Source organism: Alternaria hordeiaustralica (assembly GCF_023758085.1).
Source record: "Alternaria hordeiaustralica strain BMP 2776 chromosome Unknown scaffold_25, whole genome shotgun sequence".
Lineage (NCBI taxonomy): Eukaryota > Fungi > Ascomycota > Dothideomycetes > Pleosporales > Pleosporaceae > Alternaria > Alternaria hordeiaustralica.
In genome coordinates, this window is record NW_026056797.1 from 389,657 (window position 1) to 406,986 (window position 17,330).

The following is a 17,330-nucleotide window of genomic DNA, read 5'->3' on the forward strand; positions in this document are numbered from 1 at the left end:
TGGGGAGTCGTCATCGTCGCAACGCGAGATGCATGCGCGCGCCGTCGCAGTCGCAGTTAGTGAATAAGAAGAAGTCGCGATACGAATTCTTACTCCAAGAATGCCGCAACGCATAGAAGCGCAGCAACTTGTCTATATACACCCACACCCCAGTCTGCATATCACCGCGCAGCAGGGTTGCAAGCGGGGTGTCACTACTCCAAGTGGGAGAGTACACGCGAAGCCATGCTGCAACGGTGTTTGGGTGCGGCGTCATAATCTCTTAGTAGGGGTGGTAGGCGTTCGTCATTCGCTGCGCGAACGCCTATCTCTCTGCTCTTTATCAGTTGCGTGGTTCGGCGGTTCGGCTAGACTACCTAGGTAACTTAGAGGGAGAGGTGTGGAGGAGATCGCGGGCTGCGACACGCCAGGGCACACGACACCCAGGACGAGAGGGTGGCTTGTCGAGAGGTTGGGCAGCCGTATCCTCTGGCGTCCATCTTTCTTGTGTTGTGCGATCCGTGCAGCGAAGTTGTATGAGGTACACAGAGGTACCTAGGTATGGAAATGGGCGACCGCTTACATGAACGGATTAGTGTTCGCGATGGATAAGACACCTTTGGTGCTTCCAAGGTTCCAAGGTTTGTTCGGAAATATTCCGCCCGATATCTGCGACCGGGGACTGCATATCGAGGTACCGTGTCCTGGGATACCTCAACGCTGCGATACGGCTGGACATGCTTCAATGGGCATAGGCTTTCGTAGAATAGATTTGCCTGTCAGATTCCACGTGGCGTGGCAGGAGCGATAAGCTCACCGTTGATGTCACTCGTTGAGAGATGGCGAGACGCCTACGAGCTGCTTACCGTAGCTACATTATGAGGAGCGCGTAATGGATAAGCAATCGCTGCTGGAGTATCAGAAGGATTGATACGTATGCGCAGCTGCTTGCTTGCGTTGAAGTACCTTGGTGCCCAGGTGAGTCCCTAGCACAGCATGGGCTGATGCCCCTTGCTATCCCTGTTCGTCGATCCCATGGGTAACGTCTACCCCAAAAACATTGATGATTAAACACACATCCGCTGTTTGCTTAAAACTGCGTGGAGGAGATTGACCAAACGCTCTTTCCGGGCTGAACCTTTCCTCCATGTCGAACGAGGCCATGACCACCATGCAACTGCCTGTATTTGTACGAGCAGTCACGTCTGTACTAGAGTGTACATGCCAAACTACTACTTTATTTGAAAGTGTTTCTAGTGGTCTTTATCGCTTGAAGTTTCTCTCCAGATGTCCAACTCGGGAGGCGAGACTGCCCAGGTGTGCACTCAGGAGGACCCGGGTCGATTCTGCTGGATCAGTGCAACTTTCAGCTGGATACATAGGTATAGCTCTCAGGCAATGGCACTGGGATTTCGGTCCAACGAACCCATAGTTTTACCTTTGTATCGGTATCTAAGACTACCCCACATCTTTCTGCTATTGTTGACCATGAGCATCTCTCAAAGCACAAGAAATCGCCTCCTTACAACTGGCACATCTGGCGTAACAGCACTGGCACCAGATACAAGATTCACCGAACAAGCTGACTCGGCCTTATGTGTGTTATATCGAATCTGCTCCGGGTTCGTATGGCTTACATGATGTGGGTCGGGCGTGAGGTTGATCATTCAAGTCCCTCTTCATTGGCAAACGCGAAACCACTGACTCGGACCTCCGCGGGTGTGGCGATACGACACATTCACGTGCAGTTCGCGCATCGCCGACAGAATGTCACCCCTGGTGCTGCTTTGCCGAATCTGACAGTAGCCAGCGCTCAATGCCGACTGAAACTGCCCAGGTGAGTCTGAGCTTTCTTCTCGAAGGCTGAGTCTTCTAAGCCGCTGTTTCCAAGGTCGTGGTGTCGGGTCTTCCTTGTCTATATCGCGCAGGTGTTTCAATGGTTTCGACAGTTTCCGAAACTTGCATTCAATAACCTGACTGTTTGGCGATTGAACTAAGACCTTTGTGGTTGACATGTGTTTGCTGGTCAGTTTTCGCTGTCTTTCAATCGCAGAGATTGCGATTTGCATGACCAACAGCGGACGGTAGGACTCTACCAATTGTGGATGTGCTGAAGTCAATCATGTCTGTGTTCGAAAGAGACCCGGGTTTGGGGTGCTCGGCGGAACGCTGCGACTTCCCTTCGCCCTCGTGCTTCTGAGGCGCCGACGCCGCTACACTACCTATGCACACCCATGACAGCACAGTCTCTTTCCAGAGCTATCTGTATCAGCGACAAGGCTCCTGGGAGTTTCTTGTCACTGCGCGATTTTCATTTCTCCTTGACTGAACGCCTGAAGCAAGGACGAAAATTATGCGAGTGTTGACCTCGGGACCAGTACAACTTACGGCTACGGCCCGCCAAAGGCGTCAAACTAAGCGTGCCGGGACACCCGATGTCACTCACGCAAGTTGACGGGCACCGCCAAACTTTCCTCAACGCCTTCAATTTGCGCTGCGATGTTACCGATATCTTTTGCGAGTCAGAATTCTAGTGACACTGGCAACAGCTGTATAGCATACCTACGATATTGCTCGCCTGAAGTCGCAGTTTGCAACACTACCAGGCATGAAATCACCGAAGCAGCGCCGGGAAACCCATCGCGCATTGGACGCATTTGATTTGCTGTGACATTTCTTCTTGAACCGTACCACGAATCGTCGCGAAATGTTTCCGGTCAGCAGCCAACATCGCCATATTGCCGCGGCCTTCGAATTGGACGCGCCTCTCTGACACCTGGGCAGCCTCAACCCAGGTCTGAGTCGTCAAACTCGTCATCCAATTGGCGCTACCGCGAGTCCCACAAGTGTCGAAGCTGGACCAGGGACGTCCGTCTTTAGTCGATTGTGCAGATCATCGAGGATGCACAGCTCCATTGAAAGTGGCGCTTGCGACACTTTTAGATGCCTAGTCTGATATCTTGGGGTCCGGGGGTCCGCGATTTCTGAGCGCTGTCTCCTCAATCCGAATACTTCCACTGAAACACTGCACGACCACCCCAGGGCATCCATCCACAGCGCCACCCCGGAACAGTCCAACCAAGCAACATCCCAGAGCACCTATCAAATTGTCAATGAAGCATTTTGTGACGGAAAGCCGCCGACATCACAGAGAAATGCCGAGTGATTGCTGAGTTCACACCCGGTCTTCACAACATAGCGCCTGTGGTCACAACAAGGCTGCTGACCGGGCGCTCGGCAGTTCTTCATCGATTTACTCTGTTCCCCAACGCACCGTGGTTTCTATCGCATCGATAGATTCCCCCTGATATTTACGACAACTTTTGATCAACACCCACTAAAGCCCTGAGCAACCAACTCCGAGACTACTCGCCGTCTACTGGCCCGGCCTTTGAACGTTCCCACAACCTCGGCTCGCGAGCCAACCACTTATCTATGGCCGGAGTTCTTGAGCCTGAGGCTGGAATTTTCTACGGCGTGTGCTGGATCGTCGTCATCATCCGACTAATATCAAGAAGAATTCATCGTGGATCATGGAAATTATTGCAATTAGATGATTACTTAATACTTGTAGCCATGGTTTGTGACCCGCAGCATCGAGCGACTACAAGTACTGATTGTGACACAAGGCTACCGACACAGTGCTGATTGCTATCATGCACGAAGTCACAAAGACTAGCAGTACGTCTTTCCGTGTGCAAACTGCAAGAGAGACACACGCTGACTCTATACCGGTATCTAGGCAACCTAATACCGCCGGGAGACGACGTCTCTCAATATTCAGATGCCGAAATCAAGATGCGTATATACGGATCCAAGCTGGTCTTGGTAGTAGAGCAGATGCAACTCCTTACCATATGGCTGGTCAAGGCATGCCTACTCATTATGTACAACCGCATGACGATGGTCCTCCCGCAACACAAGATCGTCATCGCCACCTCCATATATGTCGCTGTCGCATTTGTGGTCATGGAAATATTGTACCTTGGGGTTTGGTGTCGGCCGTTCTCGCAATACTGGGCAGTACCGCCGAATTCGAGTAAGTGCCTTTGCAACATCTAATCACACGATACTGACGATACCAGAACAATGCTCGGCAGCGACCAATCATCTCATCACAAACGCCGTCTTCAATATTTCCAGTGATCTAATCATCATCAGCATACCCATGCCGTTGCTCTTCAAAGTACGCCTACCGAAGAAGAACAAAACGATCCTTTTCGTGATCTTCTGTATAGGAGCGTTCACCATCGTCGCAGCAGTCCTCAACAAATACTACTCGTTCACAAATCCCTTTGGAACTGAGTGGACGATCTGGTACCTTCGAGAGTCGTATACAGCGATACTCTGCGCCAATCTGCCCTTGACCTATCCGCTTATACAACGGGTTCTCGGTCTAAGAAACTGGAGCTCCAACACATACACTGCGGAGAACACATACGGGGCCAATACCGTCACACGCGCGACACAGTCTGCACACACGCGCGCCTATTGGCCGGAACCTAGAGCGGAACCGATACCTAGAGGCTTCCGTGATATTTTCAGGCGGACGGAGAGTCAAGAAGACATGAATGGCGGTCTTGGGAAGCAAAGGGAGGATCAGGATCCACAATTTATCACCAGCGCGATCGAAATGGAGGACGCGAGGTCACTACGAGTGTCGAGCGTGAGTAATCCTGCCAGTTGGCGGACGTCCGCAACGACGGAGGGCCATAAGGACCAGGAGATTTTCCATGCCGTATGAATGAATACACGAGTTCTTATCAACACAATAGGCTACACTTCCGCTCACACATGCGCGTAATTGCTACTCATCAGAAAAGCTGTGATTGAACATGCGCTCGAATTGATTTGAGCCTCTGGCATCGGTCCGTCTTTGTACGTGGAGTCGTGTTCTCGTCATCGTGTGCCTTTAGCACCATGATGGATGCACCCAATTTGGAACGCTAGCCATCAGGTACTCACATGGGCACAAGACACTCGAAGTATCTCGACGTTCCATAATACATACGCTCTTCAGTAAACTCCCAAGCCTTTACTACCAGACTGCGACACAATGCACATCCACGACGTACTCATCATCGGTGGAGGCCCGGCTGGCCTAGCAGTAGCAGCACGGCTCCGTGAGCAGACACCCTCGGCAACCTTCACAGATGATGAACATCAACGTTACCACTGGATTCGGAAGCATGGTCGGAAAATGAACATCAAAAACTACCGAACGAACAAGGACTCACTACCAACCCCACCGTCAACACCCGGGAACTCAGATTGTGGCTGCGACCATGATGTAGCACCCGAAGAAGCGATAGATATGCTCGTACTTGACGCTGATGGTGCGGACTGGATGTCAAAGTGGAAACGCCTCTTCAAGACTTTTCACATCGACTACCTTCGAAGTCCGATGTTCTTCCATGTCGATCCTGCTGATCGAGATGCACTGCTCGGGTATACGTACGAGAAAGAGAGAGACAAAGACATCCAAGCACTACCTGGAGTTGCCGGGAAGGAAGTGAGCAAGCACAAAAAGAAGAAGAATTTGAAGTCGCAAGGAAGGTTTTTGAGCCGCACGCCAGACGTCGATGAAAGGGACCGAAAGGACTACTTTGTACCACGTACCGATTTGTTCGACGCTCACTGTGAAGAGGTCATCAAAAGATATCGGCTTGGCAAGGATTTATTGAGGAAAGAGAGCGTCGTGAACATCGAATACGACAATATCTCGAAGTTCGATGAAGCGGACCTTGACAGTGTCGTCTCAGATGATGTGATGGCGGACGAGAGAAAAGTCTTCCGCGTCTCCACAGACCAAGGCGTGCGTTTCGCCCACCTCGTCGTTTTGGCTGTCGGTCCTGGAAATGCGCCCTCGATACCTCCTGTTCCTGGCCTACCAGCTCAACTTCCACACGAAGGTTTCGCGCACGCGATGCAGATTAAGCAGTTCCCACCACCCCATGTAATGGCCAAAGTCAAGGCTCGCCAGTCGACTAGCATGCTCATAGTCGGTGGCGGCTTGACAAGCATTCAGCTGGCAGATCTAGCAATCAAACGAGGCGTGAACAAAGTATGGATGCTCATGCGCGGTCCGCTCAAGGTCAAGCACTTTGACGTGGACCTAGAGTGGGTGGGCAAGTTTCGGAATTTCAAGCAGGCCGAGTTCTGGACGGCAGATACTGATGAAGGTATGTCAACCGTCCTATTTGGTAATCGCATCTAACAATCGGTCATAGAGCGCTTTGAGATGATAGTGCAAGCCCGTAACGGAGGAAGTATGACGCCGCGGTACCGGAAAATTCTCGATACGCATGTCGCACACGGGAAGATCGAGCTTCAAACCTACACTCAACTCCAGTCCGTATCATGGGACCAAAGTTCGAAAACATGGGCCTGCGAAGCCGCGTCCACAGATTCGGAGCCCAAACTGCCTTCTATCGACTACATGGTCTTTGCCACTGGCATTCAATCAGACATCCGCACCATCCCCTACCTTCAGAACATCCAACAAGAGTACCCTATCAAGTACATTGGCGGTCTACCATGCTTGAACGAAGACTTGATGTGGGACGATGACGTCCCTCTGTTCGTGACAGGACGACTGGCCGGATTGAGACTTGGCCCTGGCGCACCGAATCTGGTCGGCGCAAGAGTAGGCGCTGAGCGGATCGCTTGGAATGTGGATGATGCTCTGAAGAAACTGGGGAAGCTGAGTAGCAGAGCGCAGGATGAAAGCGACGACAACAGTGGCGACGAGAAGATGGCGGCTTATGCTGCAGCGAGGGATAACCGGTTCGATAGTTTGTTCGAGTTGGATGATGCAGCAGCGTAGTCACAGTAGGCGAATTTGCCTCGGAATCAATGAAATATAAGTGTTTAAATGGACTGATGCTTCTGGAGTCCAGTGGTTTCTGGTGTCGCGTGCCGTAAAGGTCGCGTCCACGGGCTTCCGCCCAGGAGCCCTGAGAAGACCCGCTGACGTCATGCGCCACACGATACAGTTTGGACTACCTCAGGAGCCTGAGTTCCGCGCGGGAAGTGCGCAAGAATGCAAATTGAGTTTTAAAGTAGCCCGTCCTATACCCGTGATATCATTCGGTTCGGCGCATCGCCTTCGTGTTCCATGGTCGATGCCGCTGAGGACACCCGGAACGGAACCGCTTCGGCTATATCTGCATCTTTTCTGTCGACCATCCCGAGGTCACTTTTTCCATCATCACAACATCATCTTTATCCCTATTCTCCTAGACGCAAATGGTTTCAGGCGGCGATGTAAGTTCACGCGCAATGTCTACAGATCAAGCTTAACAATCTAAAGGACAAGAACACACCTGCGGTAGTCTCTCTGGTCGCCGGCGGCATAGCTGGCGGTGTGGAAGGCTTTCTTTCGGTACGTCCAAAGAGGCATTCCGGCCCAGATCCCGTGACTCATACCACTCGCAGTATCCTCTAGAGTTTGCGAAAACGCGTGTGCAGTTAAGAGCTGAGAAGGGCGTGCCGACGCCGCGAAATCCCTTCCTAGTCGTGACCCAAGTCTATCAGAATGAAGGCATTAGAGCGCTATATAAAGGCTGCGGAGCGCTAGTCTTTGGATCAGTAGGCAAAGACGCCGTCCGATTTCTCTTCTTCGACCAGATCAAGTCGTCTTTTGCAGACCCAGAGACGGGCACGCTCTCCCCTCTGCGCAATTTGTTGGCCGGCATGACTGCGGGAGTAATCGCGTCGATCACCGCAGTTACACCCACAGAGCGCATCAAGACTGCCCTCATCGACGATGCCAGGAACGAAAGGCGCTTTCGGTCCGGTTTCCACGCTACAACCACCATTTGGAAAGAACACGGTATCCTCGGTTTGTACCGCGGGTTCGCAGGCACTACCCTGAAACAAGCATCAGCAACGGCTTTCAGAATGGGGACCTACAACATCCTCAAGGATTATGAGAAGGCCAAGAATATCGAACAAAATACGCTGGTCAACTTCGCAAACGGATCAGTAGCAGGCGTTGTGACAACGCTTGCAACGCAGCCTTTTGACGTTATCAAGACGCGTTCACAGAGTGCGAAAGGCACGACTACTGCCGAGGCTGTAAAGAGTGTTTTGTTGGATTACGGGATCAAGGGTTTTTGGAAAGGCACGACGATGAGGTTGGGTCGCACAGTGTTTAGTGGAGGTATTCTGTTCACAAGCTACGAGGCTGCTGTGAAGATCATCCTGCCGTTATATCCTGGCACAAAGCAGGCCGAGTAATCCTAGACGCAAAGACATCTAAGATACCGCATACCTACTCAACTAGCTCTGCCAACCCTTGATACTGGCGTTTATGCCTTTCCGTCATACTCGTCAATAACGCTAACAGGCTTCACAAACTTGCCCAAAGGCTTGTACTCCAGATGATCCAGCCCAAATGCCTTTGGGCCTCCAATCTCAATACCCTTCGGACTAGTCCAGCGCTCACTCGCAGTGATACCGATCACCGAGACTAACAGTCCGTACCGATATTCTGGCGTTCCGATAGCCTCGCCATTTTGCGCATCAATGACCGCGATAAGGTCAGGAACGATAGCTAGGACGTCTTCATTCTTTTCCTCTCCAGTCGTGCTCTCTCCACTTTCCGGTATCCGTATCGCAGCAATGTTCTCGTTCTTAAAGGGGATTTTGATCTTGCCCTGGTACTCGCTCCCCGTGGCTTCTATGATCACCTCGCCGTACACATGGCCCATGTACAGCTTGCGCTCTACACCAACAATCTTGCCCTTGAAAAGCGCACGCCCTGTTTCAGAACCTCCAACCGCGTCGATGATTGATTGTGCGACATTGTCGATTCTGTTCTCTTTTCGGGCGCGTGCCACTTCTCGCCCTATCCTCCACGATAGCGAGATCGTGTGTTCAACGGCCCAACGTCTTGTTTCAGCGCCTGTAACCGGAGCATCAGCTGTTCCGACGGAGCTACCCATCTGGCTCAATGCTGCTCTGATGACCTGCTCGACTTTGAGGTCACTCGTTGCAGTTGGCATATATAGCGTGTTGCCATTGCCATCGGCCACTGCAAGAGGCGCGAACACGATTTCTCGCTCCCCGAAGACTACCGGGGTTGTCTGCCACTTTGTTGGATACGCTCTGCCCATCCAGTCACCGTCTACACATGGCACATTCATGTTAGTTGATGCACCCAATACGAGACCCTGCAAGCCGTTCGAGCCGCCGATCTCGAGAGGGATGATGTGCGTCGCGTAACCACCCTTGATGAGATCGTAGAGGTGGTTTTGAGCATCCATCATTCTAAGCGAAGGTTAGCAAAGGCATGATTTGGCGCCAGTACATGACTTACTCATCAGCGGACAGCTTCTCGATGCCGACTGTTGGGCTACCAGCACCACCACCACTTCCCACTCGCGCATCGTCTTTGAGATCGTCTGGACTGACGACGCGGACTTTTCCACCAGACCGTAGGATTCCGCGCACTCTGAGCATGGTAGAGTAGGGAGAGCCTCCGCCGCCAGTACCAAGAATGTAGCAGCCGATGGTGATCCAGTCCAGATCGGTCTCAGATATCCACCACTCTCGGTTGACCACTTTGGGCTTATACGCGACGATGTCAACTTCGAGTGCTGCATCGGCCTCGCCAGATGCCTTTTCGGTCGAAGGTGCTGCGATGGCATCGCCTGTACCCTTTGACCCAGACTCTACGTTGACTCCCTCCTGAGTGACATTCAAATCTATGAAATCTCCAGCTCGTGAGAAGTCAAAGTCCCCCGCAGCTCTGACCATAAATCGCGTTTTGTGGGCCACGTATTGTAACGGCAGATCTTCCACTTCGACGATAGAGACCGTCTCCGCTGATGCACCTGCTTCGATTGTCTTTCGCTTCGCCTCCTCGCATATCTCAGCTAGTAGTTCTTTTTGCGTCTGCTTCTCGGTAGACTTGACCGTGTCGACTACGGCACTCACTCGCGCCATCGCAGCACCAATAGCGTTAGCTACACCGGACCATTGGGGCTTGATCACTCTGCTTGCTCCCCTCAACTCGTCTGGGGCTATGACCGCACCACCACCGACAAGGAGGACAGGAAGGTCATCAGGTGATGTCTTCATCTTGTCAATGATTGTTTCAAGCATCTTTGTCGTCTCAGCTTTGAAGGATTGGATGTCATCGTCTTGCAGCTTCCCTCGTACTTTTTCCGGCTGACCAATCGCAACCTCGGATGAAGCAGCGACGGTGTAGTCAGTTGCTGTCGGAACGTCACCACCGAAGACGAGCGCCTTTTCTGGTAGCTTATAACCCACGGACTCAGGCCCTACTTGCATTTTCTCTCCCGCTCTTCTCACCAAGCTTCCGCCTCCTAGCCCTATACTCTTCACATCGGGATACGAGAAGTTCATCCTCACACCCGAAAGCTCCGAGTACGCGGCCTGTTGCCTGGGAAAGCCGTTTGCGAGCAACAAGCCCACATCTGTGGTAGTTCCACCGACATCCACAACCATCATTGCTTCGCCATTCTCTTGCCTTCCGACAAGGAAAGCAGCACCACGCATACTGTTCGTTGGGCCGGATGAGAATGTTCGGATCGGTAGTCGGCTTGCGGCTTCGCCACTCAGTATCGTGCCGTCATTTTGGGTAATGAAAACAGGGCAGTTCAGTCCAAGTGCCTTGATTGGTGTCTGGAATGATGCTATCGTCTTCCTGGCGAATGACAGAATCGAGGCGTTGAGTATCGCAGCGTTCTCGCGCTCTAGGAATCCCAGGTTTGCGACGGTCTTGCTAAGAACGATATCGACACCGGCTCCTAGCTCACGCCGAATGATGTCCGCAGTACGCTCTTCTTGCTTCTCTACCGTATCGATAGGGCTGAAGACGCCGTTCACGACTATACTCTTGATTTTCTTCTCTTTGATAATCCTGCATTGCTCTACTATCTCGTGCTCTTTGATGTCGGAGATCAGGCTTCCATCCACCTCCAGCCCTCCTTTGATGAGCGCATAGTGTCCAAGGATGATGTTACGAAGAGAAGCTGGCCAGTCGACACATGGCGGTGCATGTTTGCTGAAAGACCCAGAGAGACGGAGGACGGCGACTTGAGAAAGACGCGTTCGGTCGCGGGTTACGACCGCGTTGACAAAGTGGGTCGTTCCGATTGTCACGCTCGCAACGGAGGATGGATCGACTGAGGCGGATTTGAACATCGTGGTGATGGCGTCGGCGATGCCATGGCTTGGGTCGGTAGTAGTGGGTGCCTTGTGCCTGAGTTATGGTAAGAGCTCGCGTTCTCATCAGGGGGTGATCGACTTCCGGTAGGCATCATCATGGATGTTCTTTGGGTCTTATGAAGGAGCAAGGAAGCGTGGCGTTCAACGTATGGGTATAGGACTCGTACCAAGCAACAATGCCCCGGTCATCTTCACTCGATCTTATAGGATCAATGATGACTCCGTCAGTGTTGGTTCTATGTGCAGTATCAGCCTCATAGCTCTCGAAACTCTGATGTACAGTACGTGCCCACCGACGTCAACGCCTATTCGCAGATTCTTTCCTGTCGTCATTGTAACCGTAGACACTTCCAAAATGAAAGCCTCTTCTGATAGGATTGGTGTTGGCTGGTCACGATGCGTCCAGAATCCATCTGATAAGATTTCGATTGGTGGGGCGAGCCACCTAGGTAGGTCCGGGATTCGGCGGACGTTCGCGCCCCAAGCCGCCTTCCTACTTTATCGCTCACCCATACCCCACTTTTGGAGCTACTTCCTACTCCAACTCTTTACCCCGTCATCAACAGCTTGCCCATTGGTAGCAGCAGAGGTTGAGATGGGATTTCTTCGGCGCTGATCACTGCGCTCGGATGATCAGATAAGATAGGCGCAAATACCCCTCTTTCTAACGGCGGATAAGGTGTTCTTCCCGCGTATGCTGCATCGTCGCCCCCGTCGGCGCATTATCATCTTCACTAAACTTGGGTCGGCTTTAGATCAGCTAGATTGGGGTGACTCCGAGTGAGGTTGATAACAAGGGTAGCAACACTAAGATGGCGGAAAGAGCTCACCACTGGCGTTCGTCGCAATTACTTCCCTCCCAGCCTCCTTGACTAGCGACGCGTCCCTCGATTCGCGTTCATCATGACTTTGAGACAGCGCTTGAGGAATATCGATGAGAAAGTACGTCTCCGTGGAGACGATGCGAAGCATGAGCAAACAGATGCATGGAGCAACCGCGATTTAATCCCCCTCCCACCGGAGCGTAGGACATGGGGCTGGTTCAATTTCTTCGGGTTTTGGGCGATTTCATCGCTGAACCTCGCGAATTGGCAAACACCAAGTACCTTCTTGAGTAAGCTACATCACCTGACTTTTGTCGCTCTCGATCGCTGATATCACCGAAGCCATGGGTTTATCTGTCTCGCAATCTATTCTTATCATCGTTGTGAGCTGCCTTTTGATCGCTTTCTTCTCCACACTTATTGCTTGGGTTGGATTGAAGTGGCACATTGGCTTCACCGTCCAGAACAGGTATAGTTGGGGAATGCGCGGGAGCTTCATACCTTTGTCGCAGAGAATCCTGCTCAACTTCATTTGGAACGCCGTTCAGTGTAAGTCGGAGAAGTATGAGGGCACGCCGGGTACTATGATGCTAATTTGAACCAGGTTGGAATGGCGGCCGTCTAGTGGCTGTGTGCTTGACCGCGATCTGGCCTTCGTATGCCCGTATGCCGAATACGTTTGGCCCCAACTTCCCTGCTACCACCGACCAGTTTGTGGGATTCGTAGTCTTCTGGTTCATATCGACACCTTTCTTGTGGCTGCGACCGGAGAAGTTCAAGATCCCGTTCCTCATAGTCTGCCTCTGGTGCGGCATCGGAATGTTGGCATGGATGATCTGGGCAGTGACGACTGCTAAAGGTGTAGGCCCTCTATGGAATGCTGGCGAGAATATTCCCTCGGGTTCCGCTTGGGGTACCTCGTGGCTCATCATGGCTGGCATCAATCAGAGTCTTGGTGGCATTGCTGCGGGTATCACAAACGGCAGCGACTTCTCACGCTATTCACGTGGAAGAACACCCTACATGGTCGGTACTATCACCAGCTGTGTGATCACCAGCGTCATCGTCTCTCTAGTTGGTCTTGTTACGACTGCTTCAGGACAAAAGTTGTATGGAGAGATATATTGGAACCCACCGGATCTACTCATGCGCATGATGGACAACGGCAACGGCTCATCGAAGGCACGTGCGGGGGTATTCTTCCTGGCTGCAGGTTTCGCATTTACCGCAATGTTCGAGAACATTTGCGGAAACGCTGTCTCCGGTGGAATCGACCTTGCTGGCCTTTTCCCACGTTACATCAATATACGTCGTGGTGCTATCATTACGTTCGTGGCGGCATGGGTCGTTCAACCCTGGCAGCTTATCAACCGCGCCACTACGTTTATCGCCGTGCTGTCTTCCTTCTCGGTGTTTCTAGCACCAATCATCGGCATAATGGCATGCGACTACTTCCTCTTGCGAAAGAGAAGGATCCGCTTGAGTCATTTATATCGAACAGAAGACTCGTCGTATTGGTTTAGCAAGGGTTTCAACTGGCGAGCGATACCCTCATGGCTATGTGGCTGGATCCCGACGATTGGGGGTCTTATAGTGACAGTAAGAGGAGATGTCGATCCACCACGGGCTTTGGTACAGCTCTACAATATGGCCTTCTTCATAGGTGAGTAAATTGTCTTACGACATTGGAAACTGAAGGGCCACTGACACCTTGATAGGATTCTTCATCAGCGCTTTCATCTTCTACGTCCTTAACAAGATCTTCCCAGTTCCAGATATGGATCAGATCGATCCCATCGATCTATATGGTACCTTCACAGAAGCGGAGGCAAAGCGAGCTGGTGTAGCTCCGCTAGACGACAGCCCTGTTTTGGGAGGGGTATCTGGGCGAAGATCGACCGAAGATGTTGTTATTTACGGAGAGAAGTGTGCGTGAGTGGGGTATCATGTTAATTAACTACTACGTAGAGATCAGTCATGTGCAGGCATGGAATGTAGGCTCAGCCAATCGTTTCACGTTACAAACCTAGCAATGCAGCGACGCCGCATTGCTGCATATGCACCGCCCCAAAGCGTAATGCACAACGTTCAGAGTCTAGCAAAATGGCGGGGCTGAGCGAAAGACCGGGTTCAGACGAGAAGTACCTGCTACTCCGTGACCCGTCGCTCATGTCCATCTTTTCGCTCCTTTTGCCCTCACTTAGGCTACACACTCGATACGCTTCTAATCGTAACCTCGACGCACGATCGAACACCAGGATCTCGCGATGACTGATTGCCAACCTGATAGCTCACTAGCAAAAGCCGATTCGCCGCTGATACGCGACACCAAACAATGCGACGCTACATCCACCCCACAACCCCTACCAGCTCATCATGAACATGATGCTAGCTCGCAAACACGTGCAAAGATCCATTGGCTCACTCCAACTACTATGCTCCTCTCCTACCTTCTGGGCATCGGCCTCGCTGTAGGGCATCATCGATACTATACCATGCTAGATGGGGACGTCATTGGCTCAACGGAACGACAACAATGGTCATTACGGTATTTACCATGACAGACGCTTGTATTTCAGAACTGACCTTGGAGAGATTTGGCAACGCCTTCGCAATCAGCATTTCTCTGAGCCTCAAAATCGCGGTCGGAATTGCGTACACTCAATTTCTTTGGATGCGTCTCCAGAAGCGATCAATCAGCCTCGGGTCTATCAACGACTCTTTCGATATTTCGAGCAATCTTTATGCCTTCTTCAACTTTGAGCTCATTCGGAAGCTCCAGCTAGGGCTTTTAGTCGCACTCATGTTATGGTAAGTCGTTGATACATTGTTGGACGGCTATTACTCACCGTACCACAGGTGCCTACCGTTACCAACATTATTCGCTCCTGCAACGTTATCAGTCGAGTCCAGGACATCGCAATCCAATTCGATGGAGCAAGCCCTGAGAGCGGATGTCAACAATCGCACCGCATCAGACGCGTTCGTGTACAGGGACGCGTCGGATCTGATCTACATCACCGGTCCATCGGCTCGAATGGGAAGAATCACTAGTGCAGTCGTAGGTTCAGGTAGTCGTCTACCCTTCGACAGCCCTTCCTCTCATCAAAACACGTCGTACGAAACGCAGAACTTCTTACCATCGCTGAAATGCGATACTGCAGATTCCACTGTGATCGAGGATGTAGTGAAGTCAGTGGACGGAGACCTTTTCAGTGGCGTTACGAATATACAAAACAGAACCGCGGACAGCTTGAACTGGAACGGAGATCAATATAGAGGAGAGATTGGCTATCTTGGACTTATCTACCCTCGAGGTCTAGGTTATCCTAACCCAAGCTTAACCTGGAACAACAATCAATCGGCCAGCACGAATCATTACGTCTTTGCTATACAGAGACGGCCAACAGATCTCGAGCACCTATCAGACACAGAATATCTGTCGTGTGTTTTGTGGAATGCCTCCGTATCCTATACCGTAAAGACGCGAAATGGAATTGTCGGCATTGAAGACATTCACCAGGACTTCGTTAACGAATTTGATCCGAGGTATGCCATTGTTGATACCTGCAGGGAGTTACCTTGCTCAGGGGGCCTAGGATCTCCGGCCTATTCCGGATATTCGCTTGCATTATCAAGCTACTTGCTTGGATATGTCGCTTGGCGCCAGGATGACGCGCGCTCTCGGTATCTGTCCGCTGGCCCAATTGGCACGACAGCTCTATCTACGGGAGAGCAGTTCTATAACATGACTCGCAATATGAATGAGGCTAGTAAAACTATCGGCAACATTCAAAGCCCTTCAAACGTTCGGAACATTACTTTTCGTGAGGACATCGAAGCGTTTGCGTTGAATGTATCATTGAGTATTCTCAATGATGCTTCGCTCTGGTCAGTCACTAGTCTTATAATTTGTCAAAAGCTAACATTATGACATAAAGCACGAAAGTACCTGTAAACTTGACCATATACAACGACGCTTTTGTCTACACGTACAACCCGCAAAATCTCCTCATATCCTATGGTGTGGCTATATTCGGCAGTACTATCGCCATATGTTTTGGGCTTTACGCAATCCTCAAAAATGGCGCATGCTACGACAATCGAGTCTCCACTTTTGGCGCTGCAATGCAAAGTTTTGATGTAAGCCCGAACCGCAACGACAACCCCGGTCAGCAACTGATAGCAAGCCAGATCAAGGAAGCGCTCGAAGATTCGCAAGCACGTGTAGCACAGCCGCTGAACAACAAAACTGCGAAGATCAAACTGAGATTTGATGCAAAAGAAGGTTTTGTGCTTGGTAAGCGCCGGCAGGCCAGCGAAAGTTGAACCATCTGCATCATTGAGCAAGACTGGTGCACATGCAAGGTCTCGGTACTTTTGAGAAAACACCTCCATCGTCGTTTCGTATAACGATGTCTCTTATTAGAGTGAACAGTATCGACTAAAGTAAATCTCATACATCTAATTAATATCCGAAGCCTTCACAACCGTACCAAACATGTCATCAATCTCCGTCAAAGCAACCTTCTTAACCTGCGCAGCCGGAATATCCTTCATATCGCGCTGACCAACACCGTCTTCCACAACAAGAGCCTCGTAACCCAGGGTAGTCGCTTCGCGAGCAGTACTCGACACACAACCATGCACCATGTATCCCGTGAGAACAACTTTCTTAAGCCCAGTCTTCTTAACAACCTCTGCTAGATCTGTCTCTGAGAAAGATCCAGCGTGCTTCTTCCACACGACAGGCTCGCCGTTGATAGCTTCGATGCCGTCCATTTCCTTAGTGAGCTTGCCGTTGGGCTTGAAGATAGCCGCTTCGTCGTCGCCCGTGTTGTGCAGGACGTGCACGATGTGGCCGTTTTGCTTTCGGTATTTTTCGAGGAGGCTGGAGATGGCGACGTTGACCTCCTTGTAGTCTTGAGCAGGTAGGCTACCATGGATGTATTCGTCTTGAGCGTCGATGATGACGAGAACGGAGTCTTTGACTGATGCTGTTGAGTTGGGGACTCCGATGACCGAGCGAAGAGAGGGAGTTGACATCTCGGAAGGCTGGTTTTGGGTGATTGGGAAGTTGAGGAGTAGATGGTGTATATAGAAATGATCAATCGTCAGGCAGTTGATTGAAGCGTCGAGGGTGATGGATGTGTTGGTTGTCCATTTCTGTGAACCCGTCGACCTTTATATCGTCGACCGATAACCCCTGCGAGATCCTCCTACCTTCGTCCGTCACATACCGAGACCAAAATTCTGATCTGATATCGTAAGCCAGCGTTATGTTTCCTTAATTGTTCGGACCGTGCTTTTTGGTGAGCTAGCAAAGAA

The 17,330-nt window shown here is 51.3% G+C and overlaps 6 protein-coding genes across 6 annotated transcripts; 4 read left to right on the top strand and 2 right to left on the bottom strand.

Annotated features, from left to right (window-relative positions):
* Positions 1-3,635: 3,635 nt before the first annotated feature.
* Positions 3,636-4,723, top strand: J4E84_009075 (uncharacterized protein; the record flags this gene model as incomplete). The annotated part of the gene is made up of 3 exons (XM_049391640.1): positions 3,636-3,660; positions 3,722-4,018; positions 4,065-4,723. The coding sequence occupies 3 exons, from the start codon at positions 3,636-3,638 to the stop codon at positions 4,721-4,723; spliced, it is 981 nt and encodes a 326-aa protein (XP_049240768.1).
* Positions 4,724-5,293: 570 nt separating this feature from the next.
* On the top strand, positions 5,294-6,805 carry J4E84_009076 (uncharacterized protein; the record flags this gene model as incomplete). Its single annotated transcript, XM_049391641.1, has 2 exons — positions 5,294-6,161; positions 6,210-6,805. 2 exons carry the CDS (start codon positions 5,294-5,296, stop codon positions 6,803-6,805), a joined length of 1,464 nt encoding a protein of 487 aa, XP_049240769.1.
* Positions 6,806-7,227: 422 nt separating this feature from the next.
* Positions 7,228-8,220, top strand: J4E84_009077 (uncharacterized protein; the record flags this gene model as incomplete). Its single annotated transcript, XM_049391642.1, has 3 exons — positions 7,228-7,245; positions 7,292-7,363; positions 7,417-8,220. The coding sequence occupies 3 exons, from the start codon at positions 7,228-7,230 to the stop codon at positions 8,218-8,220; spliced, it is 894 nt and encodes a 297-aa protein (XP_049240770.1).
* Positions 8,221-8,291: 71 nt separating this feature from the next.
* Positions 8,292-11,154, bottom strand: J4E84_009078 (uncharacterized protein; the record flags this gene model as incomplete). Its single annotated transcript, XM_049391643.1, has 2 exons — positions 8,292-9,252; positions 9,302-11,154. 2 exons carry the CDS (start codon positions 11,152-11,154, stop codon positions 8,292-8,294), a joined length of 2,814 nt encoding a protein of 937 aa, XP_049240771.1.
* A 1,192-nt stretch (positions 11,155-12,346) lies between these two features.
* On the top strand, positions 12,347-13,938 carry J4E84_009079 (uncharacterized protein; the record flags this gene model as incomplete). Its single annotated transcript, XM_049391644.1, has 3 exons — positions 12,347-12,551; positions 12,607-13,665; positions 13,721-13,938. The coding sequence occupies 3 exons, from the start codon at positions 12,347-12,349 to the stop codon at positions 13,936-13,938; spliced, it is 1,482 nt and encodes a 493-aa protein (XP_049240772.1).
* A 2,528-nt stretch (positions 13,939-16,466) lies between these two features.
* On the bottom strand, positions 16,467-17,048 carry J4E84_009080 (uncharacterized protein; the record flags this gene model as incomplete). The annotated part of the gene is made up of 1 exon (XM_049391645.1): positions 16,467-17,048. The coding sequence occupies one exon, from the start codon at positions 17,046-17,048 to the stop codon at positions 16,467-16,469; it is 582 nt and encodes a 193-aa protein (XP_049240773.1).
* Between the last annotated feature and the right edge of the window lie 282 nt (positions 17,049-17,330).